The 27,968-nt window shown below is 43.5% G+C and overlaps 1 protein-coding gene across 2 annotated transcripts in view; it reads left to right on the plus strand.

Annotated features, from left to right (window-relative positions):
• SPTBN1 (spectrin beta, non-erythrocytic 1) overlaps nucleotides 1-27,968 on the plus strand; it is a 547,674-nt gene that overhangs the window by 260,189 nt on the left and 259,517 nt on the right. Inside the window, exon 1 of one of the 2 annotated variants that reach the window (XM_030195848.1) lies at nucleotides 7,269-7,736. The exons of the other annotated variant lie outside the window; for it this stretch is intronic. Coding sequence (XP_030051708.1) covers nucleotides 7,628-7,736 — 109 coding nt within the window. The 5' untranslated portion in view covers nucleotides 7,269-7,627. Of the gene's footprint in view, nucleotides 1-7,268; nucleotides 7,737-27,968 lie in introns of those variants that run through there. 2 annotated transcript variants of the gene reach the window in all.

The following is a 27,968-nucleotide window of genomic DNA, read 5'->3' on the forward strand; positions in this document are numbered from 1 at the left end:
TGAAGTGGAAGCAGTTAAGACATTGGCTTGATGTAGCCACATCTCCAAAGACTTAGAGGAAAATTACTGAGGGAGGTCACTGTGAGACTCCAGGCTACTTTCAAAGAACTTCAGAGGTCTCTGGCTGAGACTGGGAAAAATGTTGACTGTTAAACAATTGCAGGATAGAGTACAAAGAGGAAGCCACTGCTGAAGATAAGCCATATGATATGCTGCACAATATTTGCAAAACAACATTTAGGGGCTGTTGCATGCATGTGGCCGGCCTGCTTATGAGACCAAAGTAGAACATTTTGGTCAAAATGCTAAATGACCAATGTGGCATAACACAGCACATCAGGGACACTGTTGGCAGATCTATATCGTGAGGATGAAGAAACTTGTAAAGACTGAGGGAAAGCTGGGTGGTACTAAGTGCAAGCAGATCCTGTAGTAAAACCTGTTCCAGTTTTCCATGGACCTAGGATTGGAGAGAAGATTCAGCTTTCAGCATGGCAGTAATCCTGTGCATTAAGCAAAAGCATCATTGGAGTGGCTCAGCAAGTGTTGATCCGTTCACCAGTCTTGAATCCAATAGACAATTCATGCAAGACATGAAGTCTACATTTCACTGACAATCTCCAGGCAACTTACAAGAGCTTGGGCTATTCTGCAAAGAAGAATGGGCAAAACTGCATCATCCCACTGTGTAAAATTGGTAGACACTTAGCCCTAAATGGCTCATGGCTGTTATTGCTGCAGAAAGGGTCTTTCACCAAGTATTGAGTCAAGGGATGTGAAGATGTATGCAATCAACGTTTCTTTGGATATTTGTATGATTGTTCTTTCACATTGAAAGTGCAGAGCCAGTTGTGTAGGTCAGTGAAACAAACTCCTACTTTAAAGCATTTTGAATTGTATTTTTTAGACAGCATAGTGTGAAAAATGAATAAAGGTGTGAAGACTCTTATTAGGTACTGTGCATTAAAAAAAAAAAAAAAAGAGCAAATGCAGAGAGCACACTTGACCAAAAGAAGTTTCTCTGCGCTGGCGGCGCATGTTTTTGACACACGCCGAGGTGGCAGTAAGGGCTCCCGCACTAACCCGGCGGTAACCAGCAGCACACAACACTGCCCGATTACTGCCGGGTACACACCGGAACTACAAAAATTGAAATATTTTTCCAGTGCCGGAAATGGTGTACGCTGGGGGAGGGAACTACTGCCGGACTGCTGTGGTAAGCCCGCATTGGGCTTACTGCTGCTTCATAAAAGGGGACCCTTACTGTACTATACGTTCTTATTTAAGAAAGCAGAGCTCCCCAAACTTCACACTAAGGAGATTCCTCAACAGTATACACTCTTTGCAAAATTAAGTTCCTGAAGAAGTCTGGTTTCTTGCAAAACTTGGATTTAAGTTTTTTTTCTTCTTCTTAAAATTGACACAGTTTGCATTGAAATCGGCAGTGGAGTTTTCTTAAGCTGTGGTGGGTAGTATTGTTACTGAGGAACTCCACAGATGTAAGTAAATTCTGCAGAACTCTGCCTGACCACTTCTGCTGGCTGTTAGCTCATAGCTCAATAACAGCGACATAAATTCCATCCAAATAGCTCCTGCGGTGCAGATGGGCTCAAGGTAGAAGGGGGCCCCTTTGCAATTGCTCTTGGATTTTGAGGTGGGCTCCCTGCTTTAGGGGTGCTTTCTGAAATTATTGCATTGGGGACCTTATATTTGAACTTTTGCCATTGCTTTTTAGTTTGTGTCTGTGAGATAGAGAGAGAGCAGACTGGTTGTGTGCAAATAGATAGAAAAATATGTAAACAGAAGTAGGCATTCATAAAGACAAATTTGCTTCACTGTTCACAATTGCTACTGACATTTTAATTTTGCTAAGTTCACATGGTTTAAAAGTAAGAGAGAATTATACCGTTATAATGTTAGGACATGCCATTTTTAAATGTGAGGTAATCTTTTAGCCTATTATGAGGTAGGAGGAGAAAAACTGACTTGCATGCCAAGGAATTTTGCCCACCACAAACAAACAAAACATTGCTTCTATGCCCTCTTGTGTAAATACCAGTCACACTAAAAGGAAACTGCAGGGCAGCCAGTCTGGAGTGTGAAAGGATGTATGCTGCTATTGAAGACCTTGCATTTTTCTAGTAGGTGGGGGGTTTCAAAGGGAAAACAAAAATTTCTTTAATCTAGAAACAGTCTTGATTAAGTTACGTAGGTTTCACAGAACTAGTCACCATGATATCATCATATTGGTTCATAAGTGTTTCTCCCAGAAGTAATCAGGGCCAATTTAACCACTAGATGAATTAGGCAGTTGCAAAGAGCAGCTGCATTCAAGATAATACAATAGGTCCTCATAGCCACACGAATGCAAAGAACCATCAGCATGCACGCACTTTTCATCTGCAGGGTGGTGTGCAATTTTTCAAACAGCCCATTTACTTGGATAAATGGCTTTGGGAAATTCTCCTAATTATGTAAATACATACAGAATGAAGTATGTTTGCTTTGTGCAAGATTATTCAAGAAAGGATTATAATTGTTTAATAGCAAAATCTTAAGGGAGAGAGAGGATAGGGAGGACAGTTAATGAGAAGAGGGGGAAGACAATGTTGAAGGTTTGCCTAGAGCATTTAATACTGTTGCACTGTCCCTGATAATGATACCTACCTGTACCATTCAAAACTATGTATATGTTTGTAATGGTCTAATTGGAACCCTTGTGAGTCTCACTCTCTCTGTACGTGTGTGTACACACGCACACGTTTTTAGATTTATGCATTCTTATTAAATACCCGAGGGCCTGTACCCACAAGTAGTTCTAATTACAAACATATTTAATGTGCTAATTAAAGCCATTTGTGAGTATAGGCCCTCGGGCATTTAATAAGGATACTTAAAAAAAAATATATATATATATATATATATATATATCAAACATATAAATGGCAAGTGACCGAGTCACCTGCAAATGCGCAGTAGAGACTTCCCTCTCTGTCCCGTCCTCGCGTCAAGATGTGATGATGTCAGAGGGCGGAACAGAGAGGGAAACGGAGTCGGACTGTCGGACGCTGCTGCTGGAGCCTGGAAACGAACATCGCGCGCACCAACCTCCACCCTCCCCCCCCATCCCTGCTCCCGTCCCCCTGCACTGACCTGACAGCGCCTCTCACCTGCAGCGCTTTCGCACGGAGGTGAGAGGCGCTGTCAGGTCAGTGCAGGGGGCCCGGCACAGAGGGGGAAGGGAGCAGCGGCGAGGGGGGTAGCTGGAAATCTCGCCTGTTTTGTGTGTAGGTAGTAGTTCTATTAGGTTTCAATTTACTGTTTTCAAATTTTCCTAATTTATTGTATTTGTTTATTCTTGGTTATTTTACTATTGTGCTGTTAATAAAATTTTAAGTTTTATGTTGAACTGTACCTACTGTGCACCTCCTTGGGTGAATCTCTTCATAAAGTCAGTTAATAAATCCCAATAATGGAGAGAGAGAGAGAGAGAGAGAGAGAGAGAGAGAGAGAGAGAGGGGGGGGAGATTTAATTTTTTTAGATTTAAGTATTAAATGCCTGAGGGCCTATACTCACAAGTGGCTCTAATTAGAACACTAGGAGGCAGATGCACTAAAGCTAAATGAGCCTTTAATGACCCTCCAACGAGGAAAATTTGATCCGTTGCATGCATCAAAGGGCTTTTACCGAGGAAGCTAGCAGCTAACGAAAACGGAATGGAGATGAGCAATTAGTGTAAAAACCCCATTGAAACGAGATGCACAAACCTTTTCCGATTGCCTTTACGCAGGAAAAAGGCAGGAAATCTAACGAGAAGTCTGGATCTCTCGTTAGGACAGCTCTGTGCCAGGAAAAATCATTAAGTGAAAAAATAAACAAACTTTGAGCCAATCCCAGCGCATTAGCAGAGCTAAAAGCGCTGTGATTGGTCCAAAGGACGTCAGAAAACACATCAAATAAAAAAAATTTTAAAAGGGTCGGGAGGGGGCAAGGGCGCTCGTCCGAGGCGTCCTGTATGGACGGCCTTGCCGCACCTGCTGCTCCCCACTTTCTGCCGCCCCCCCCCCCCCGAAAAAGCAAAATTCTAGCAGCCCCGGTCCCCCTCCCTTCCTGTTCTTGTGTTCTGCAGAGCTAACTCCGCCTCCCGTCATTCTTCTGCCCCGTGCCCCGGCCCCGCTGCCCCCCCTGAGGTCGACTACGCCGCTCCCCCCTCCACCGAGACCCCCCTCCCTATTAACGACCCGAGCAGCACCTCTCACCTCTTTCTGAAGCGCTGCACGGGCAGGAAGATCTGTTGTGTTGGTTGTAGAGTCTCCATGACGTCTCTTCTTCCCTGGCCTAGGCCCCGCCTCCTGACGTAGGTTATTTACGTCAGAAGGAGGCGGGGCCTAGGCCAGGGAAGAAGAGACGTCATGGAGACTCTACAACCAACACAACAGATCTTCCTGCCCGTGCAGCGCTTCAGAAAGAGTTGAGAGGCGCTGCTCGGGTCGTTAATAGGGAGGGGGGTCTCGGTGGAGGGGGGGAGCGGCGTAGTCGACCTCAGGGGGGGCAGCGGGGGCGGGGCGGAAGAATGACGGGAGGCGGAGTTAGCTCTGCAGAACACAAGAACAGGAAGGGAGGGGGACCGGGGCAGCTAGCATTTTGCTTTTTCGTGGTGGGTGGGAAAGCGGCGGAAAGTGGGGAGCAGCGGGGGGGGGGGGGGGGAAGGCCGTCCATACAGGACGCCTCGGACGAGCGCCCTTGCCCCCTCCTGATCCTTTGTTTTTGGATTTTGCTGACTGGGTAGCCACGTGTATGTGTTGTGGCTTTTTTTTTTGTTTGTTTTTACGTTTGCAGCATGCGCAGAGCAGCCAGCAAAACGCTTGGCTGCTCTGCGCATGATTTAGGGGCCGATTACCGATGTGTATTGTGATTCTTTGATACATTGTACGTTTCAATACCGATCTGAGCATGTGTGACTTTTTTTTTTGGTACATTCTTCGTTTTTTAAAAATCGTTAGGGACTTTAACGATTTTGATTTTTTTACGTTTGGTTGCTGCATCTGCCTCTAGGAGCATAAGAAAAGAGATGCTGAGTCAGACCCAGCATCCTGAAAGCCCAGCCTCCTGAAAGTGGCCACAAGTACCTAGTTGATGCTAAACAGTTTCACTTCCCTGGTTTATTTTTTTTAATTATGGTCATAAAAGATCATAAATCCCTGGCGTTCTCTTTGATTGTTGCCTTTACAGTGCAAGGTCTGCACAGCAGATCAGAGCTGTGAAGTTATCCAGTTCCAAGCTGGAGACTCTGGCTAGTCCTGGTTTGGAACTTACAGGCCAAAGCACTGTAGGATTTTGTAGTGCCTGGTCCTGCCCATTGAAATCAGGGCTGCAAGTCCCATTATGCACCATAATGAGGAGGTCAGAATCCAGGACTGTCCCAAAATCTCCAGCCTGGAAGTTAGTGATGGCATCTCTGCAGATCTTTCTGACAGTGGCTGGATGTGCCAGCAGGCTTTTGTAACTTCCTGGGGGATCAGATGGAATAAAATGGCAAACATCTGAAATTAACAGGTTGACTGCAGCTATCAGTAATTGCAATTAATAAATCACAATAAAGAAAGAAATGACACTTAATTATAAAATTAGCTGTACTTCCTCCCCCTGAAGGGTTGTTTAATGAGAAAGAAGAAAGACAGCAATGCTGTATACTAAATCATGGTATGAGAATGGGGGGGGGGGGGGGGTTTGTTAGGGTTACCATATTTGCTGTAAGAAAAAAAGAGGATACACAATATCACCCTGCCCCCCGGTCACACCCCCGCTTTGCTCCCTGTCACTTTGACTCCCCCCTCACCCCCCCGAAAGTCAAATTCCCGCTCTCTCTCCCCCCCCGCCATGTATATCTCCTCCCCAATTTTCCAGCCTCCCTCCACCCACATGACTCCAGGACCTTTCAGTACACTCCTTCCCTCCCCTATTGTACCTTATTGTAGTGCCCTGGTGATGTAGTGGCTGTATTGTCTTGTTCCCAGTGCAGCTTCAAAATGTCTGCCGAGAGTTCAAGCAGTGACTTTGCAAGACTTCTGCGGAAGTTTTGCAAGGCCGTTGCTGGAACTCTTAGCAGCCATTTTGAAGCGGTTCCGGGCAGGAAACTGTCACAAACAGGCCACTAGCTAATAAGGGCATGATAATAAGGGAGGGGAGGATTGGACACCCCCTGAGGCCTGCCTTCCCGTTCATCCACAGACCCGGACAAATGGGCAGGCTGGCAAAACCAGCCCGGATGCCCCGCAGTGTCCTCACAGAGAGGACATGTCCGGGTAAAACCAGACATAAGATAACCCTAGTGTTTGTGTACCAGGCTGGTCTGATCCTGGCATATAACTTTACACCTGTTAATTTTACACTGCTCCCTTCTAATCTCAACTATATTGACACAATCTAACTTGGCTGAAAGATTGATTGGCTGGTTGGTTCTTTTATTTAAAAAAAAAAAAGAACGTGCAAGTCAACGGTACTTACTGTTAAAAAGTTGGTATGATGGAAAGGAAGTGATGCTGAATAGGAGGTGTTTGTCTGGAGTCTTAAGATGCAGATGTGATTTTTGTCTTTTTTTCTTAATAGTTTTGTGTCTTGTCATAGTTAAGCATAGCTAGATTAGCGAGTCCCGTGCCTATGAGGGCGTGGATGATTCAGGACAGCCGTTCTTGTGGCAAGCACCACCTAAGAACAGGCAGGTCTAGTTCACTGAGATATGCTCACGTGGATCGTAGAACACGAAGAATGTTTTTTACGTACACAACTTAAAAAAAAGTGTAATGTAAAGATAGTTGAAGAAAACGTAATTGCATTTTAATGTAATTGTAATCTGAGACTTTTCCGTTACATGAGGCGCCTAACAAAGGGTTGTAATTCTACCAGGTTTACTTAGGGAGGTACCATCCTAGCCGCATTATTTATGGGTGTTGCCAGTTTGTTCCTGTCGGGGCTGGGCTTCCTACTTTTGATGTAAGTGACCAGAATAAAGGATAGCTTTATGGAATACACTGGGCTAGTAGCTGGTTTAGGTTGTAGTTCTTTTTTTAGTGCACACTTCCTTTTCCCCCTCTCTTACTGTGGTACAGCCTTTCCTTCCTCTTCAATTTCTTATGCTAATCATGTGACATCATCACTAAATACACAGAGTGGCTACTACTGGTTAAATTGCAAGCCAGCAGAAAGGTTGGAGAGAGGTGTGCTGCTCCTGGAAGGGCTGGGGAGGAGGGGGCGGAGGAGGGGACGTCCATACTTACATTCCTCTCTGCTTTGAAAGGTTCTTTTAATTTCTCAGTTTGTTTACTTTTAGAGGTGGCTAGGCTGGGTTTTGAGCTAACTTACGAGCCCAGGGAGGCTGCATGCTGAGGCCACCCCCCCCTCCCTCCCCACAGCCACGCTGGTAAGGTTTGGATCCGTTACAGAGCCTTTTGCCATCTGCCGGCAGAGCTGGATTTTGAACTGAAGCTGTATTTACTTAAGGTTCAGCCAAGTGTTCTCACGGGGAGAAGAAGCCGAATTTCTGAGGACGCTAGGGTTTGGACGGATCTATGTTGGCTTCGTGTGTTTTGCATGTTTCAGTACGGCGCATTGCAACATTTGTCGTAAATGGAATTACAAAGGACTTCCACTATACCGGGACCCCTGGTCCCTGGATATACAGCCCAGGTGCCATATAATTATAATCAGTTAGAGGGAAGATTCAAACAACTACAAGGTGAGTTCCAGCGTTTTCCTAGTTCTGATGCTCTAGACTGATAATAGCAGAGAGTTTGCAATTTTTAAAACAGGTTTTATCTGATTTTTTTTTTATTCTCTAATGATAAGAAAGATTTGTTTCCAGAAAATAGTGTATGTGTCTGGGTGTTTTGTTTTGTTTTTTTAATCAAAGAATACAGTTGCAAATGTTGCAATGTCACACTGCCTGGTACATACAGAATGGTTAACTCCATTTTCTCTCCTGTACTACAGCCTTAAATGTAACAGGACTATCCCAGACTGGGTCATTTGTAACAATAGCAAATGGGGGAGGAGGGAATGGTCTTTGTTAGGAGGCTTTTTGCAGTTTACAGGTTTGAGTAATGGTGAATCATAGGAAATTGCATCAGGTTAATTTGCAAAACACTTTTGAGTATGCTTCTTGCAATATTTAACATGCTGTTTGTAATAGAATGAGTTTCTTAATAGTAAGCATGTGTCAGTTGAGGTATAGAGTCCTATGAAATGTATGGTTTGAAAAAAAAAATGGTTATGCTGGAGCTGGAATGTATAATGTATTTTCATTATATTTTTGTGAGCATGGCAATATCTGTTCTAACTGTGTGGAAACAGGCGTTAATGCTTACGTATTCCACTATTTTACTATATTTTATGTTGTGTGCGTTAAAATGTTCTCTTTGACTCAGTAAGTGCTTTTTTTTTTTCCCTACAGTAGCTTGAAAAATAATTCATCTCTACACCTAACATAGAAAAGCAGCTACATTGAATAATCTGTATCTTGATGTCAGTTTTGTTCTATATCCGTGGAATAGCACATGTTCTTTCATTCAGGAAGGGTAATCAAAGGAACTTTAAAAAAAACATAGGAAAATAAGATGATACCTTTTTTATTGGGCTAACAATACATTTTTTTGATTAGCTTTCAAAGGTAACCCTTCTTCATCAGATCAGAAATATTTATCAACATTTACTTATTTCCGATCTGATGAAGAAGGGTTACCTTTGAAAGCTAATCAAAAAATGTATTGTTAGCCCAATAAAAAAGGTATCATCTTATTTTCCTTTCTTTGTTTTTCTTTTATTTCTATTGATTACCTTTAAAAGTAGACACGGCTACCACCTCTCTCTATTCAGGAAGGGAGAAGAGTGGAGAAGTGGCCTAGTGGTTTGGGTGGTGGACTTTGGTCCTGGGGAACTGAGGAACTGAGTTCGATTCCCGGCACAGGCAGCTCCTTGTGACTCTGGGCAAGTCACTTAACCCTCCATTGCTCCATGTAAGCCACATTGAGCCTGCCATGAGTGGGAAAACGCGGGGTACAAATGTAACAAAAAAAAAATGTCAGCATCCTTTTGAAGTAACAACTCACAGTTTATACACCTTAAAATCCAGCAGCAAATTTACACTGGGTACCACCATATTGGGTCTGGTTTGAAAATAACATTTTAAGAATTAGAAAATTAAACATTTTGTGGTTCCCAAACCTGGTCCTGGAGGCACCCCAGCCAGTCAGGGTTTTAGGATATCCACAATGAATATTCATGAAAGATTTGCATGCACTGCCTCCACTGCATGCAAATCTCTTCATGAATATTCATTGTGGAGATCCCAAAACCATGACTGGCTGGGGTGCCTCCAGGATCAAGTTTGGGAACCACTGTCCTAGAGAGCTGAATGGGGATTGTGGGAATCCCATGGAATTCCTGCAGGGATAGAAGTTACCAGGGGATTCCCACAGGAGTGTAGTCAAAACTCCAGAATGAGGCTTGGAATGCACTGAGGGGCAGAGGGCACAAAAGTCCTTGGAAAAAACCTGTTGCCCTAAGAACCTTCATAAGTTACCAAGTTGGAATTAGTGAGCAATGCTCAGAGAAAACCACATGCAAATGAGCTGCTCATAATGACAGAAAGGAGCTCAGTAGGGGAAAGTGCCAGCATATACGTAGGGCAGCCACCCACTATGTTACCCATGCACAGGACAGTCAATAAGCATTGCTGCTCTGTGCATGCTCAGAACAGCGTGTGTTACACACCACTTTCATATATCCATACAAGTTGCTTGTGTAGCTTTTTTTTTTTTTTTTTGCAAAAGTGCTTTTTCAATATTGATCATGGCTCAAGTTCTACTGCAACAGTGCAGCTTTCTCCCTTAACACTTTATGTTCCTGGCTGCTGACTTCAGTGCATATTTTTGTTCCAAGACATAGGAGAGAATATTGGTAGTGGCTGGTTTACCTTTTAGTTTTGCTCTAGCTAGTGAACATGTTACACAGCAGTCTACTCTGCCAAGAAGCCACCGACACCGCCTGACCCATAAAAATTTCCCGGTAAAAGGTAGGGCTGCATTCTGTGCTTCACTCAGAATGCACATTTAAATAGTTAGCAGCTCATTCTACATAGTAACATAGTAACATGGTAGATGACGGCAGAAAAAGACCTGCACGGTCCATCTAGTCTGTCCAACAAGATAAACTCATATGTGCTACTTCTTGTGTATACCTTTACCTTGGTTTGTATCTGCCATTTTCAGGACACAGACCGTAGAAGTCTTGCCCAGAACTAGCCCCACCACCCAAACACCAGCCCCACCTCCCAATCTCGGCTAAGCTTCTGAGGATCCATTCCTTCTGCACAGGATTCCTTTGTTTATCCCACGCATGCTTGAATTCCGCTACTGTTTTCAACTCCACCACCTCCTGCAGGGAGGGCATTCCAAGTATCTACCACTCTCTCTGTGGAAAAAATACTTCCTGACATTTTTCTTGAGTCTACCCCCTTTCACTCTCATATTATGTCCTCTCGTTCTACTTCCCTCCCATCTCCGGAAAAGGTTCGTTTGCAGATTAATACCTTTCAAATATTTGAACGTCTGTATCATATCACCCCTGTTTCTCCTTTCCTCCAGGGTATACATGTTCAGGTCCGCAAGTCTCTCCTCATACGTCTTGTAACGCAAATCCCATACCATTCTCGTAGCTTTTCTTTGCACCGCTTCTATTTTTTTTACATCCTTAGCAAGGTACGGCCTCCAGAACTGAACACAATACTCCAGGTGGGGCCTCACCAACGACTTATACAGGGGCATCAACACCTCTTTTTTTCTGCTGGTCACACCTCTCTCTATTCAGCCTAGCAACCTTCTGGCTATGGCCACCGCCTTGTCACACTGTTTCATCGCCTTCAAATCCTCAGATACTATCACCCCAAGATCCCTCTTCCCGTCCGTAACTATCAGACTCTCCCCGCCTAACACATACTTCTCCCGTGGATTTCTACTCCTACGGAAAAAGCCAAAACACAAAGTCCACACTCGCTGTTCATTAATGCATCATACACCACTTTTGAACTCTCATCCCCCGTAATCTCACATCAGTCATACCGTTACTCACAGAAATATGTATACCATATGTCTTAGTGTCTTATATTGCCCTTTAAGCTTCCCATTGTCTCATTCCAATGTTTCAATGTTTGTGTTCCATTGTTATAATCTTTAACGATACTTCGATTGTCTCGCATTGTTATATTCCTTAACGATACTTCGATTGTCTCGCATACTCTGCACAATGTAATCCATAACCAAGTTGTAACAAATTGTATTTCCATTATTCATATCATATTGTAAGCCACACTGAGCCCGCAAAAAGGTGGGAAAATGTGGGATACAAATGCAATAAATAAATAAGTGCATCACTTTGCATTTCTTCGCATTGAATTTTAATTGCCAAACCTTAGACCATTCTTCTAGTTTCCGCAGATCCTTTTTCATGTTTTCTACTCTCTCCCCGGTGTCCACGCTGTTACAAATCTTAGTATCGTCTGCAAAAAGGCAAACTTTACCTTCTAACCCTTCGGCAATGTCACTCACAAATATATTGAACAGAATCGGTCCCAGCACCGATCCCTGAGGCACTCCACTACTCACCTTCCCCTCCGAGCGAATTCCATTCACCACCACCCTCTGGTTTCTGTCCGTCAACCAGTTCCTAATCCAGTTCACCACTTCAGGTCCTATCTTCAGCCTGTCCAGTTTATTCAAGAGCCTCCTGTGGGGAACCGTGTCAAAAGCTTTGCTGAAATCTAAGTAGAATACGTCCATAGCAAGTCCTTGATTCAGTTCTCCAGTCACCCAGTCAAAGAATTCAATGAGATTCGTTTGACACGATTTCCCTTTGGTAAAACCATGTTGTTTCGGATCTTGCAACTTATTGGCTTCCAGGAAATTCACTATCCTGTCCTTTAGCATCGCTTCCATTACTTTTCCAATAACTGAAGTGAGGCTTACCAGCCTGTAGTTTCCAGCTTCTTCCCTATCACCACTTTTGTGAAGAGGGATCACCTCCGCCGTTCTCCAATCGCACGGAACCTCTCCTGTCTCCAAGGATTTATTAAACAAATCTTTAAGAGGACCAGCCAGAACCTCTCTGAGCTCCCTCAATATCCTGGGGTGGATCCCGTCCGGTCCCATGGCTTTGTCCACCTTTAGGTTTCCTAGTTGTTCATACACACTCTCTTCCGTGAACGGTGCTAAATCCACTCCACTCTCATTCTAATTTATTTGCATATGATTCTCACTGTCTGCCACCACGAACAGTAAAAAGCATGCAGAGCCCCTTTATGCATTTCTCGCTGAATACCGTGCTCGCTAAACTGTCTGGAACCAGTCAAAATCGCACATTGCTGGCACGGAATGTTTTGTGCATTGTGGCCTGAGAGGGGTAATTGGAGCACCAGATGGAATGCCCAGAGAGAAGCCCGAAATACCAGACTGAGGCTTGGAGCACTCATTGGTTGATAAGTGCATACCAGCCAAAAAACCATGGGAGGCTATTGGGGTTGGGAGAAAACAGAGCTGCCAGTAAGTAAATAATAGCTTCAAGTCCTTTGAGTATGGATGGGGATGGAGGAGATTAATTGTGGGGATGGAAAACATCTTAGCAGCTATGGGTGGGTATGAGTTAAGTTCCATTGGGGTTGGGTGAAGGGTGAAATTTCTGTCCCCGTGCAACTTTCTAGTATGGCCACAGTATCATGAGATATGTTTAACACACTCGTTTATTATGTATTGATGCTTGTTTTTGATTTACTTATTTTTATGTATGTTTTATCTTACTCCACTTAGGCTTTTTAGGGGGAATATTAAATGCTAGCACTAGGATGTGTTTTGAATAATCATATGTGAATTGAAGCTCTTGAAATGTTGAATTCAGTTTTATTGAAGAAATAGTTTAGTATATCAGAGAGAGGCCCATTTTATAGTCTCTTTTTAGGGTCATGTAACTTTTTGTTTTTGAAATCATGGCTCTTCAGAAATCAATGGACAGCCAATTCACATGCGATCAGAATAGAGTTTTGGGGCAAACATTGTTCGTACTTTATTGCTGTGCTAATCTCTTGTTGAAAAGCACACTTGGAATGCAGACGTACAAGAATACTTTAAGATTAGAGAAATCTAGTAACTTTGATTTCTCCTAGTCCCTTGTTAATTTCAAAGCATGGCTAAAGAAAAACATACCAATTTATTAGCAGGGTGCTTGGTGGAGCTTTTCAGTTGTCCACCCAGTGGTGTGCTGGAGTCCACTAGCCATTAAAAAATTTTGGAAGCCTGTGGCTACTTTAATGACTGGCTCCCAATATTTGGGCTTGGGCCCCCTCCTCAACTCCCTTTTACTTTGCTGGTGGGGATGCCGAACCCCACCAGCCAAATAAATAGACTGCCGTTGCTCCCTGCTGATTTTCTGGCTTTGAGCAGCATGTTGGGACTTCTTGCACATGCTGTGCTTAAAGCCAGAAATAAGCAGTGGGCAACCATGGCAGTACATTTATTTGGCTGGCAGGGCTTGGCATCCTGCCAGTAAAGGTGGTCTGCCTAGCGTGCCTGCACCGGGGGGGGGGGGGGGGGGAGGGAGCAGAGAGAGAGGAATGCATTGGGGGACACCCCCAAAATGCAGGGCTGGCTATGCCCAGAGAAAGCCCCTTGTTAAAAATTTACCAGCACAGGACTGTGTCCACCCCTAACAAAAGGCTATTTATTCTCTAGACAGAGAAGGAAGGCAGTTTGAAAAATAGTACTGACACTGATTGGGTGGGGCTGATATGGGGAAAACATTTAAATGTGCTCCTAGTAGCTAGTAACATTTTAACTATTGTAAAACATTGCCATAAGGATTCAGCACTTTGCAAAACTATCTAGATCCTAATCACTAGCAAATCTTTTGACAGATATATAAGAATTTTTGTTGGTTTTGCAGACAGATTCTGGGTATTTAAATCTTTTTTAAAGATTTAGTATTCCGTTGTATTTCCCTGTTAAGGTTACAGCTAGAGTGGATTCTCTGGTTTTATTTGAATTTGGCTGACACCGTTTTCAGTTAGTTCTAGGTGAGTTACATTGAGGCATATTACGTATTTTCCTGACCCTGGAGGGCTCACAATTTGAGTGTGTACCTGAGGCAATGAAGGGTTAAGTGACTTACCCACAAAGAGCTGCAGAGGAATTTGAACTCTGCTCCCCTGAGTTCTTGGCCTGCTGCTCTTAACTACTAAGCTGCTACTCCACTAATTTTGAACAGTCATATAGTGGCTGTTTTGAAGCTTCAGCTATAGTAATAATATTGATGGATCTGAAATGTACAATATATTTTATTTTTCTCATTCAGTGTCTCTTTGTGACTGAAACCATCTTCTGCCAATTGTAATGGTTTACTACTTTAAAAAAAAAAAAACCTTGGTACTGTTTTCTTATTAGAATTGTTGCTATTAACAGCCACATTATGCCAGGACTAATACAGGATACATATTACATCCTATGAAATCCAGAGGGAAGTGTCATGGTGAATGTTAGTACATTAGAGAGTGTGAGATAGTATCCTAGCTTAGGAGTGATGTTCATTTCTGCCCTAGTATGAGCAAAACTAACCCATTTGGAGACGTTGCACCCCCCCTCCCCGCCCCAGCTTGCCTTTGTAGGTTGTAACATGGTCAGGCAAATATCAAATAGTTTCTTAGGGCTTAGGCACCTCAGAAATATGCATTCTTTCCAATTGCACAGCCTGGACAGTAGGACATGAATTAATTAAAAAGAATCCAGTAAATCCACTGGTTATCAATCAGATATATGCGGGATAGAATCACTATGAATTACATGAATGTTCCTCTCCACATCACATTTATTCATATATTGGGTGATCCATGTGTTCTTTATGTTTAACATAAGAACATAAAAGTTGCCCTTCTGGGTCAGACCAAAGGTCCTGCTAGTCTAGTATTCTGTTTCCAAGATACAAGTACCCAGTCCTCCCAAAAGTAGCAAGACTCCATGGAAACTAACCCCAGGGATAATCAATTGCTTTCTCCAGGTCTACTTTAACAGTTTATGGACTTTTCTTCCAAAAATCTGTCAAAAACATTTTAAACTACTCAAAAGTGGAGGACCACTCAATCCCTATGAGCGTCTGCAAAGGAAGTTCAAAGAGTAGGGTAAGCTGGCTCTTCCAAAGAAAACCAAGGGAGATGCTTATTCAAAAATGTGGTCTTTTATTGAAAAACATCAAGCAACTCGACACGACTGCCATGTTTCATCATCCAAAGTCCCTGCGTCAGGAGTCTTATAGTGTAGATGACAATTCCAAGGCCAAATTCAAACAAAGGCAGTTTGTCCAAAATGTAGAGTGAACGCAGTGGCGTAGCTAGGTGGGGCGCAGGGGGAGCGGTTGCTCCCCCAAACAGACTTTTAGAAAAAATGGTGCCTATGCGCCCCCGCCACATGCCAATATCGTTCTCTACCTCCGTCCTCTTCACTCCCTTGCGAGCTTCTCCTGTTTCTTCTGCCTCTCCCATCCACGTGGCCGTCTTTACAGCCCTGAAGGGTTCTCCGTCCAGCACCGGCAATTCAGATAGCCTTCTTGCCAGCATCGGGTCCTCTCCTCAGGCGTGTCCCACCTCTGCGGAAAACAGGAAGTTGCATTACAGTAGGCGAGATGTGTCTGAGGAGAGGCCCCGACGCTGGCAAGCAGGCTGACTATCTGAATCGCCGGTGCTGGATGGAGAACACTTAAGGGCACTGAAAATGAACACGCAGACTGTAGAGAGGCTGTGGGCGAAACACGAAAGATGTAAGACTCAGGGTGGAGAAGGGAGAAAGAACTGCCCAAGTAGGTTTTAATAGGAGTGAAAGTGAGCCTATCTAGTCCGTTGTAAGCAAGGAAGCCGGTTTGGTTAATCTGTTTCCACTCCCCCGCGCAGCCGTCATTGCCGTTCACTCGAAACAAAGCAAGCAAACTTATGAGCTGCTGCCTCCACCTTGTCATTTTTTATTGTTGGTCCATCTGTAGCAAGTCTAAAGCTGTTTCAGTTAGATACGCAGTGCCTTAAAAGCAGGAGGAATAAAGAAATAACAATTGAATATCACTAAAACAGCTTCAAAAAATATTATAGCCGGTAGAAACCGCAATTATAAACTCTATAGGTTGAGCTCATTTTTCTTCACTGTTCTTGTTCTATACAATACAGATGTCCAGATTTCAGTGAGGATATTCTGTTTCCTGATGGGTTCATCTTAACTGTTGTTGTAATCTGCCTTGGGAAGCCTGGTGTGTTAAAGGTGATAGAATATATTGAAATTAAATGAAAGTAGAATTAAACTCTCCTTTCATTGGGGCACGTGGAATCACATCATCTATTTTGTAGAACTTTCTTTTAGATACACAAATGGATTATTCTGTTTTGAACATGTTTCAGGGGCAAGTGGTTTTATAAGTCAAAATAAAAAGAAATATTTTGTTTCATCAGATCTCTTTAAACATAAATGGGCTATAAGCCCCTAATGCAGTCCATTGGTTTTCTTATATATTTGCTTGTGATGACTGTGCCAAAACTGAAAACTCTTATCTCTATCTGGTCGATAATAAAAGGAACACTATCCACCCTAAAAAGTTGTTTTGTGGCTGTGCGTAAGGAATTGTGATATTGAATAAATGTATATTTGTGTCCCTAGTCTTGCATCCTACATTTATATAATCCTTTCAAGAAATCCAGTTAATCATTTAACATTAGTGGAACATAGCCACAGAGGCATGGTATGGTCACGTTTTTAATAATGGTAATACTAGGGCCCATCTAAGGAACAGGTTATTTTGAGTTAGTCTTCACTGGACCAAACTTGCTTTCCTTGTGCCATCACTATCCAGCAGGATAGGCAGAGTCTTAAAAAGTGGAGCATAAAGGATTTTTTTTTTTACACATTTGTATCACACATTATCCCAAGCAAAGTTGGATTAAATGTGGCTTACATTTGAAAATACAAATACCTGTTTTGTAAAAGGTACATTTTTTTTCAATTTTTATTTTGCAAAGTACAGGAGAAAATGCATTTCTGATTCTTTTTTACCAGTATTGCACTGTTCATAGAGTCTGGCTTCCTTGGGCAGAGAGGAGAGGGTCTCTATTTCTATTTTTTTTTTGTCTTTTGTGGCTCCCTATTTTGTATTAGATTGTTATCGTGGAATGTTGTCACAATTTGGGTTTTTGCCAGGTGCTTGTGACCTGGGTTGGCCATTGTTGGAAACAGGATAATGGGCTAGATGGACCATTGGTCTCATCCAGTATGCCTACTCTAATGTTAACAAGGTGTCTAGCAGTGGAATAAATGTATGTGCTAGGTAGTTAAGAAGACAATCTCCCCTCGGCTGTCTCTTCTCCAAACTGAAGAGACTTAACCTCTCTTTCCTCATATAAGAGTTCTTCAGTTCCTTTAATCACTTTGGTGGCTCTTCTCTGTACCTTCTCCAGTTTCACTAAATATTTTTTGAGATGAGGAGACCAGTACTATATACAATACTCAAGGTGTGATCACTTTCTCCACACACTGAACAGATTTCAATGTCCACAATTTATTTATTGATTTATTTACCACCTTTTTGAAGGAATTCACTAAAGGCGATGTATAGTAAGAATAAATCAAACGTGAGCAATAGACAATTACAGCACCTAAATCCTCTTCCTCAGTGGTGACTCCTAGTTCCAGAACCTGGAGAGTGCCATTCCACTTATTCTTTATTTATACAAAACATTTTGGTTAGTTGAAAATATAATTTGTGTGGTTTATAAAGGAAAGCACAGCATAAGGTAGCCAATAGTGATATAGCCTGCCTGTTCTGTCCAAACTCCTCCTTCTGCAGTACTGCTGCCCCACTCTTTATCTATGCTTTTCTCTTCGCTTTCCATATTATCTGCTGTACCTATCCTCTGCATTTCCAGTAATGTTTTTGCCTTCATTGGGAAGTTCTATATGTCATCACCCTTTGAAGAAATATTTCCTTACATTATTCATCTGTCTGCAGCCATTTCAGGCGCAATCTCTGATCTCATGTCTAAGAATTTATGTTAATTTTCTATCCACAGAAAAATACTTGCTTTTGCATTTGTTGTACCTTTGATACATTGGAATGTTGTCCTTTTTTTTTCTCTTGAGATATGATCAAGCTACAGCATATATTCATTTGGATTTTTGTGCCTTAAGTACATGGCTCTTAGATTGTAATTGGCAGACCTTGGATCATCCTCATTTTTTCTGTGCTCTCTGGAATATTCACCCTGCCAAAAAACATGCTTTCCCTTCCAGGCCTTCTGCAATATCTTCTTCTATATATATAAAAGGCAACCCCAACGTTCTGAAGCCTCCACGGAAGTTGAGGCGCCCGAGATATCCGGTGTGCCCTGGAGTGTCTGCACTGCCCTCGCGTCAAAACGTCATGACGCGTCAAAACGTCATGACGTCGAGGGCGGAGCTATTGACACTCGAGGGCCGAAACGGCCCACAGCGAACAAGGCAAGTAGCTTCGAGGGACGGAGGGAGGGGGCCCCTTGCTAGCGCCCGTTTCATTCCGCTCAGAAACGGGCATTTTTTCCTAGTCACTTATAAAAACATTGATTTGAGCTGGGCCTAGGATGGATCCATGTGGCATTCAACTGATAAACATTTATTTCCTAGGTGTTGCCTTCATTTTGTCATTACTTTATGTAGCCTGTCATCATTCAACCAGTTGCTGGAGTAGCTTGCCACCTTAAAATTCTAACCCAAGGCTGCTTTGCTTGTACATGAGTTTGTGTTGGATTACTGCTAAAGGAGTCCTCTGGAATCCTGGTAAATGTGTGCAGCTTTTGTAGCTTAAGGCACTGCAAGATGTACTATACCCCTGAGCCATAGACAAAAGGCCACTGCTGCAGCCAGCTGAAAAGAGGAGCCCATTGCTAAGGTCAGGTGGAGAGAATAAGTTCAAGGGAGAGAGGAGAGCAAGAAAAAGGAGCAAAAAGGAAAGCCACAAGTTTATTTTGTTTTCTTAAAATGAGGGTCTGTTGTTTGACTAGATTTGATATTGATCAAGTTTATTGAAAATGGATGAGGGGGATGAAATTACATGGTTGATTCTTCTTCTCGCTGACGCTTCACAGGCCCAGTGAAAGGATTTAAACTTGAGAAAGATGGGCACAAATGTTTTATAATAGAATAATAAAAATAGGACTGCATGTTAATTGCGATTAACATCTCTGTTAATGGTCAAAAATGTTTTATAATAGAATAATAAAAAAAAAATAAGGCTGCATGTTAATCACGATTAACACGAGCAAATCGTTAATCGAGATTACAACATTTAATTGTGCTTAATAGACTACCTCCCCTTCCTGCATGCATGGTCACTCTGGCATATCTCCCTACCATTCCAGACTGGCAGCTCTCCCTCCCCCCCCCCCCCCCCCCCCCAATAAATTTTCGCCCTGCATTGGTGTTGAAACGCTGCCCCTGCCTGCATTGGGCTTTTCCCTCTGCTCCCTTGATGCAGCTTCCTATTTTCAGAAGGGGTCGGGACAGGTCAGAAGCAAAGAAGGCCTGATGCTACAGGGCAAAGATTTACTTTGGGAGGTGGGAGGTAAATTGGGGAGAGGAAAGAGCCGCTGACGGTCCAAGAGGGATGCCAGGCATACTGGGTGGGCATCTAGAGAGTAACCACGTAAGGGGGGAGGCATGGCACGTTTGAGAGAGAGACTGAGAGAGAATGGATGAAGGCATGGGGGGCATATTTGAGAGTGAATGGGTGAAGGCATGGGGGCACATTTGTGAGACAGAGAATGGGTGAAGGCATGGGGGGCATATTTGTGAGACAGAATTGGTGAAGGCATGGGGGGCAGATATGAGAGAGAGAATGGGTGAAGGCATGTGGGGGGCAGATATGAGGGAGAGAATGGGTGAAGGCATGGGGGGCACATATGAGAGAGGGAAAGAATGGGCTCAGGCCCCCTCCAAAGCTGCTCTACCTATTCAATAGCTGGTATGGGTAGCTGAAGTCCCTCAAGCCAAAGAAATCAGCTGCCTGAGTCACCCCCTTTCTCCTCGTACTGCCTCAGAAGCGAGGAAGTCAGTGGGATGCCTCCAACCACCAAATCTTGCACAGTTTGTGCATGCTTAGGGAGTGCCAGCATTGGCGGCTGGAAGCACCCCGCTGAACTCCTCGCTCGTGATGCAGCACTAGAAGGAATTTACAGCCAAAGTTGCCCTTTTCCTCCAACTGGCGGGGCTTTGGTATCCCCACCGGCAAATGTATGGTAACTAATATGGGGGGTGGGGATGGATTTAGAAGTGCATGCCGCCTCCAAGCACTGCCGGCTTTAATCGCACGATTAATAAGGATTAACATTTCTAATTGAGATGCAGCCCTAATAAAAAGCATTTTGTGCCTGACTTGTTGACCTCTGTTTATACGTGTTGGTGGTGTAGCCAGAATGCAATTTCCCGGAAAGGGGGGGGGGGCATAGGGTTAACATGGGAGGCAATAGGCATACAACTTCCTCCCTCACATCAACATATGTTACTTATAGCATTAGTCACCAAAGCATGTCACTCTGCTCATCACTGTCTTCCTTCTCAGATGTGTGGCCAGCATTTTGCATTCATGAGATCACGACTAGGACATGCTGCCTAAGGTTTTAACATGCGCCCATGGTTTGAGGATCTCTTCTGCCACTGGAGCTTCAGGATCCCTACTACCTATGATGATTCAAGCTGACTGGTTGTACCAGAGGATTTGGAGAGACTTTTACCCCTTCAAGCTTGCATGTGGCTATGCCCCTGATGCATATTTAAGGTGTTGCTTGACAACCAAGTTATCATTCAGAACAGTTGAAGTGACACAGTTTACTTCCTCTATTCTATCCTTTATGCTGCTTCTGTTGCTGTACTGTCTTCAGTTCCTTGGAGATTTTACATGGGCCATCCACCAATTAAACATTAAAAAAAAATTTTTTTTTAGTCAGTTAGGTCCCGATGCACAAAGGCAGCCAGCCGTAAAATATGGCTGCCTTTCTAAAATTTAGTGAATCGATAACAGCCAGTGATGCACAAAGGGATCACATGCAAATGAGCTGCACGGATGCCCTTTTGGGCATCTTCGCTGTTTGCATCTGGCCTTTACTTAGGACTGGATTCAGTAAATGGTGACCAAATTTGGGCACTGAAAAAAAATCTGTGCTGAGCACTATTCTATAAACAGTGCTCCAAGTTGTGTGTTGTTTATAGAATAGCACTTAGAGGCGATTTCTGCACCAAACTTTGGGTGCAAGGATTTACACCAACTGAAACCTGGTGTAAGTTCTGGTGTGTAAGTTAGGAACAGATCCCTGGTATTCAGTGCATCTTCTTTAGTGAATGCACTTTACCTGCTCATGGCCAGACCCCCTTTTGAGTTGCATGCTAAACAATTTGTGCACAGATCTTTGATAGAATAGTGCCTACCAAGATGCAAACATGAATCTTAATTGGAGCCAATTAATGCAATATTGGTTGTTAGTGTCCGGTTATTGCTAGATAATGGCTTGTTACTTAAGTTGTGTGCACAACTTGGGTGCACAATTTGGGGTGCCATGTATAGAATCCAGGGCTTAGTGGTCTAAGTCACATGTGAAAGTAAATTCTTCAAATACAGTTCATTGTGAGGAAATGCCAGATACAAAACTTGAATCCTGTTACTAGTGCAGTGTCTATACATCCCCAGTAAGACCTTTGAAGTCAGAATGATTGAATATTTTAACACCCAACAGAAAGGACTTAACAAGGACCTGGGGTTCCTAGCCCATTATAAACCATAAAGCTGTATGTCTCTGTTGATCACCCTCCCCTCACCTGTCCACACCCACCCTGTTAGAATACCAAAGATATACTTTGATGTCCCCATGCATACTTCCTACCCACCCCCATCCTCCCACCCTGTCAGACTGTCATAGCAATGCTTGAATGTTTTTCACTTATATACACTGTCAGCTAGCACATTTGCTTATTTCCGATCTGACGAAGAAGGGCAACCTTCGAAAGCTAATCAAGAAATGTATTAAGTTATGTCCAATAAAAAAGGTATCATCTTATTTTCTTTTCCATGTTTTATTTTGTTTGATTTCTATTGATATACATCCCCAGAAACCAATCACTTTGGAGGTGGTTAGGTAATTTTAATTTGCAACAAGGTGGTGTGATGAAAAGGAACAAAGAAGGCACAGCAGGCCATGGATAGCTGTGTTGATACAACATGCTATAACACTCCAGAAAGCAACCTAGATTGGTGCTGGCAGAGGTGGGCAACATTTGTACACAGGGCTACATGAATGTCAGCGCTATCCTTAGTGGGCCACACAAAGAAATTTAACAAATGCACTATATAATTCACTGCCAACAAAATTCAGTTTAATAATTGAAGGAACATAAAATATCAGAAATAGTCTGTTTTGTATACTTCTGCCTTTACAAACAGTTTCACTGAAAAGAAAGCTCTGGTTAATGATGTTTGCACCATTTTTTTGTGTATACTTCCTGTGATCTTGTGGGCTGCATAAAATTCAGTGGCAGGTTGCCCACTCCCTCCCTAAAGGAAATGGGGGTTGGTATACTGCCTTTCTGTGGGGGGGGGGGGGGGGTTTGGTGACTTGCCTGGAATCACAAGGAGCTGCAGTGAGAATCGAACCCAGGTCCCCAGGATCAAGGTCCGCTGCACCAACCGCTAGGCTACTCCTCCACTAAATGATGCAGGGTCCAAGGCAAATTAGCCTGCTCATAACCCTCTTCCTAAAATGATCTCCCTTCCTTCCATTGGCAAGCTCTGGGAACTCGACAGGTGTATGCTTTTTGCTTGTTGCTTTTATTGATGCGTTTATTTTTCTCTGCTCCTTACCTTTTATGGTTGGCATTATTTTCCTGATTGGTTTGACTGTATTGCTATTTTATTCTTCTGTTTTTAATGTATCCTGCTTTAAAGGTTGTTCTTCAGCGGATTATCAAATAAAATAACCTTGAACCTTGAGCTAGCACTTCAGCTTCTTTCTCTACCTACTTCAGTGTGAGATGTGAACTTGTTCACATGTCTGTGGGCTTTGCACAGCTCAAAGAGGGAGAGGAGGTAGATGTGAATAAGAAATATAGCTCTCCTACTGGGAGGAGAAAGAGAGCCTATGGCAAGCCCATAGATTGGGATCTTGTATGCTTATATACCCAGGATGGTAATTATCAGAATATAAGGAGTGATCTACTACAGGTGGTTATGCTTCTACAACCTTGGATTACATCCTTAGTATAGACTGGAATAACTGGGCATGTAGCCTGGGCCATTTGTTCTTTTTTTTTTCTGTTGGAACCTATTATGTTAACATAAAGAAGGGGAGGAAACTATTCACTGGATTCTGAAAATTTTAGCTGGCACCCCAAATTTTCTAAGTAAATTTCTGCCCTTACATGTCTTCTCCAGCTACATTCTCTCCCCCTGGTGATCCTGTTCTTTTGCAGTGTGAGTTCTGTGGTACAGCAGAGGTTACAGGGGCATGAACGGTTTGTGGCAAGGAGAGGCTGCTAGTATAGTAACCATGGGTCCTCATAAGAGCAAAGTTTAAACAGTGGTTTGTAGGTTGTATGTTTGTGTTTGGAGGGTGGAGGAATTATTGAAGGTTGTTAAAGGCCTTGGTGAAACTGAAATACTTCTTTGATTTTGTTGCTACTCTATAGGTCAGTGAGATGACTTTAGTCATCACAGTTGTATATTCCTGGCCACATGTAGTTACAGAACATAAGGCAGAGGGCGTTTCTGTTCTTTAGCCCTTCACTTTGGAATTCCCTGCCTTAGGAATTGATGCAGGAGAGATACTATTTTACATGTTAAAAAAAGGTGTTAAGATATAGCTATTTGGGCAGATACATTGCAGTGAGAATGGCAACCGTTTTGTCCCCAGACTGCATTGTGGACATCTAGTCCAAGGTGAGTAGGCTTCCCCTGTTGGGTGGGTGGTAGCTCGGTGGAATTGGGATCAGAGGGGGTTCCAGGGGACTTGTTGGTCCCATTATGGCTTGGTTTTTAGCCCTTCTGTCCATGCGTCTTAGGCAGACACTGTTGTGCTCCCAGGGCAAGGCCAGCAGGGAACCATCCCAGGGGTTGGGGCCTGAGGGCTCCCAGTGGCTTTCCCTGTCACTGAATAGGACCCTTTTGGAGTTGGGAGTGGCCTTCATGGCAAATGTATTGTACAACCTTCTTCATTTGTTCATGTTTGCTGGCCTTAGGCATGGTAGCTCATAGATGGCTATGGCTTAGAAATTGGTCAGTTGGTGTTGCCTCTAAGGCACACCTTAGCAAACTCTCCCTTTTTGGCCATCTGCTGTTTGGTGAGAATCTGGAACAGATTAAGGATGTGAGGGAAGCCAGGCCTTAGGGTTTTTTTGGGGAGGTTTCCGCCCAGAGACTGGGGCTATCACTGTTCCAGTAAGAAGAGTTTCTTTCGTGCCTTGTTGAGTGTGCAGAGGCTAGCCCTTTGAGGGGGGGGGGGGGCAAGAAGGCTGAGTGATTTAGGCTTCTTACTCTGTCAACCCAGCTGGAGAGGCCATGACCTCCCAGTGAGATTGCACAATGGTGGAACTTGTGGGAGGAAGCCTTTTGTGCTTTTCACCAGGACTAGATCCTCGTTATCTCTGATCAATGGGTCCTGGAGGAAATTTGGCTGGGCTGTGCATTCAAGTTCACAGAACCCATTTGAGATGCCTTTTTTGATGTCTTCTTCTGGAGCAGAGCTCAAGCAACTCACAATAAGGGAGACCTTGCATCACCTGATGCTCTGGGAGACATTGAGCCAGTACTGCCATAGGAATGTGGATGGAGCAGTTATTCAGTTTTGTCATCCCAGGTGTAGGAGGACTTTTCAGCCAATTCTGGATCTCAAGGAGATCCGTGCCTCCTTGAGGGTCCCTTATTTCAAGATGAACACTGTTTGATCTTTGCAGAGGGCTCCTGTTTCAGTTCCTCAGATTTTTACCAATATAATGGTCTTGACTGTGGTGTTCCATTGTAAGGAAGGGATCAGAGTGTATCCTTTCCTTGATTGGCTGATTCAGCCTGATTTGGAGCAGGAGGCCCAGAGAATGTTGACTTGTCGTTTTCCTACAGAGCCTCGGCTGAGTTCTCAAGTATCTGGGAGTGCAGTTCAGTACCAATTTGGTGTCCGATTCCTTCCACAAATTTGAGTGAGCAGTCTTCAGTCCCAGCCCCAGACTTTGTGTGCTTCCAGCGCCAAGAGCTTGGGTTTACTTGCAGTTGCTAGGTTTCTTGGCAGGCATTTTGGAGGAAATTTTGTTGGCAAGGGTGCACTTGCAGCCTCTGTTGCATACTCTGCTGTCCCATTGGTCCCAGTAGTCTCACCAGTTCAGGGTTTGGCTCCTTCTGCTGGTGGTGTTCTAGAGCCACCTAACAGTGGTGGTCAATCCCATACCACATCTTAAGGGGAGGGGGTCCTCTGCACCCACCACCTTGATTGGATTGTGGTCACCACAGATGTGAGTCTCAAAGGCAGGGGCATCCACTGTTTTGGACAGGGTGGCTCAGGGGCACTGGTCAACCTAGGAAGCCAAGTGGACCATAAGTTGCTTTGGAGGCAAAAGCTATTTGTTAGGCCTTGCTTTACTTCCTACCTGTGTTTCAGGGTGAGGTTGTGTGTGGAGTGTTAAGAAAAAAAAAAGTTCCTCAGGGCCATAGGTTTCAGGCTGTGTCCTGGGCTTAAGCAGGGGCCATGCTTAGGAAGACATTTGCAGGGCCACAACATATTACAAGCTTAATATTTGGGCTAGATGGAATAGGGTCTTTAGCAGGATGATGGGAAATAAAATTTGTTCTTACCTATTAAGTTGTTTCTCTTGTCCTAGACCAGTCCAGGACATGCCCTGGAAGATTGAGGGATTTTGGTAGTTTCATAGGTCCTAGGTCTATCTGTCTGTATATAGTCAGTTCCGCAAAGATAGTTCTATGGGGCCTTTGTTCTACAGTAGGTACAGTTTGGTTCTATTTTTTTTCCTCTTAATTGTTTTGGTCTTTCTGTTCAATAGTTTTGGCATTAGCATACTGAAATGTTTTGGCTGCACCATTTTTTATACTGATGGTGTCATCAGAATCTTCGTGTCTGCCTCCATCTGCTGGTAGGAGAGACTAACTCTTAGGTCTGTACTGGTCTAGTGGGGACTCAAGGAAAGGAAACTAACAAGTATGTACATGGGTACATACAGGTATGTTGACAATATGTCCTTTTTGCAGTGCAAGTTTGTGTTTCTTGGGGGCGGAGGTTGGTTGGGATCAGCATTTATGCACATATCTAAAGTCTCATTTTGAAAGGGGGAAGGAAAGATTTGGGTTTAGATCATGCCTTTTTTTAGTAGTAGCTCAAGATGAGTTGCATTTGGATACAATAGGGATTTCCCTGTCTCACAGAACATATATGATCTAAGTTTGTACCTGAGGTGATGGAGGGTTTAGTGTCTTGTCCAATATCACAAGAACACAGTGGAATACGAACTCTGGCTTTCCTGGTTCTTGGCCTGCTGTTCAGAAAAAGAATGTCTAAGTTGGGATGTTCCAAGATTTCATGGGTATTTTACAACAGGCTTGCTAGACATGAAGCATTTTGTAAAATACTTATATGTGCAGGATTACAACAGGAACTGCTGTTCACAAAAAAAAATTTTTTTTGCACAAAAATTAGCATCACTTAATGTTATGCCTGTTGTGGCAAATGCACATGTGAGTGCTGGATTTTGTAGAACCACATCTACAAGAGGAGATACAGTGCCCCCTCACTCCAAGCCACATGTCCAAAAGAGCAGCTCAGAATCATCTTGCTCTAAATCTACAGGTTCTGGCAGCTTCCCACTCCTCGGGGTGGTGCCCGCACTGGTTCTGCTGCCATCTTTAGGAGCATGGGAGGACCTCACAGTGTAGAGTTCCCTAATTGTAGTTGGAGCCTTTGATTTGAATACCTTAGGCATGAAGCCCTGAATCATCAGCCATTGTTCACTAATCACCAGCAAAATGAGGGCTAATGAGGGCCCCAGTAATGCTGTAAATCAGTTTTGGGGGGAAGAGTGGTGGAGACTCCTCAGGCGCGTCCATCTCTCATGAATGTCAACCGGAAATCCAGGGAAATTCTTTTAAATGTTCAGGTATTCCCTTTGAAAAATCCAAAGTGCACATTTTTGAAGTCTACCTATACCACACTTACCAAATGATAAAAACTCTGGCGCTGTTCTGAATAGTGCCATAAAAATAGCACTGGAACAACGCCCTAATACTCAGAGCTAATGAAATGCAAATATAGTCCATAGTTTTGAGTTTTAGGGAGTTCAGCAGGAGGATTGTGCTTGACTCATACACAGAAGAGTTCAGCGGTAAGCTCAGTTGTTGTTCGAATGCACCTGGTAAAACCCGAACATGAAGCACACGTTGGCTTATGTTTTGTGCAGCCTAAATGTAAGCGGGGGGGGGGGGGGGGGGGGGGGTTCCTTGGATGCTTATCTTTAGATGCAAGTAGCAGATGCCAATATGTGCTTTAGTTTTGTTTTTTTGTTGTTGCTTCACATTTGAGTCTGCTATTTCTCACAATCAGCGCCCAAGAACTTGCATGGGCTTCCTTCTGCTTCCAAAAGCAATCAAAACCGGTAGATTTTGCAGAAAGAATCATGGGAGAAGCATGAGAATCATGGAAAATCCACTCTTTCAACACCCTAATGCCTGCTTGAACCTGGCGTTATTTTTTTTACAGCGGTAAGGTACCTTTGATTCTGGCGCTTTTTTCAGGTCATTGGGGAGGAATACAAAATTACCTCATTTAAATGAGCCTGACTACATTTTCAATCTATCTGAGCTAAGGCCTGGGCATGCTCATTGTTTGCTGAGG

This window comes from Microcaecilia unicolor, chromosome 3 (genome assembly GCF_901765095.1).
Source record: "Microcaecilia unicolor chromosome 3, aMicUni1.1, whole genome shotgun sequence".
NCBI lineage: Eukaryota > Metazoa > Chordata > Amphibia > Gymnophiona > Siphonopidae > Microcaecilia > Microcaecilia unicolor.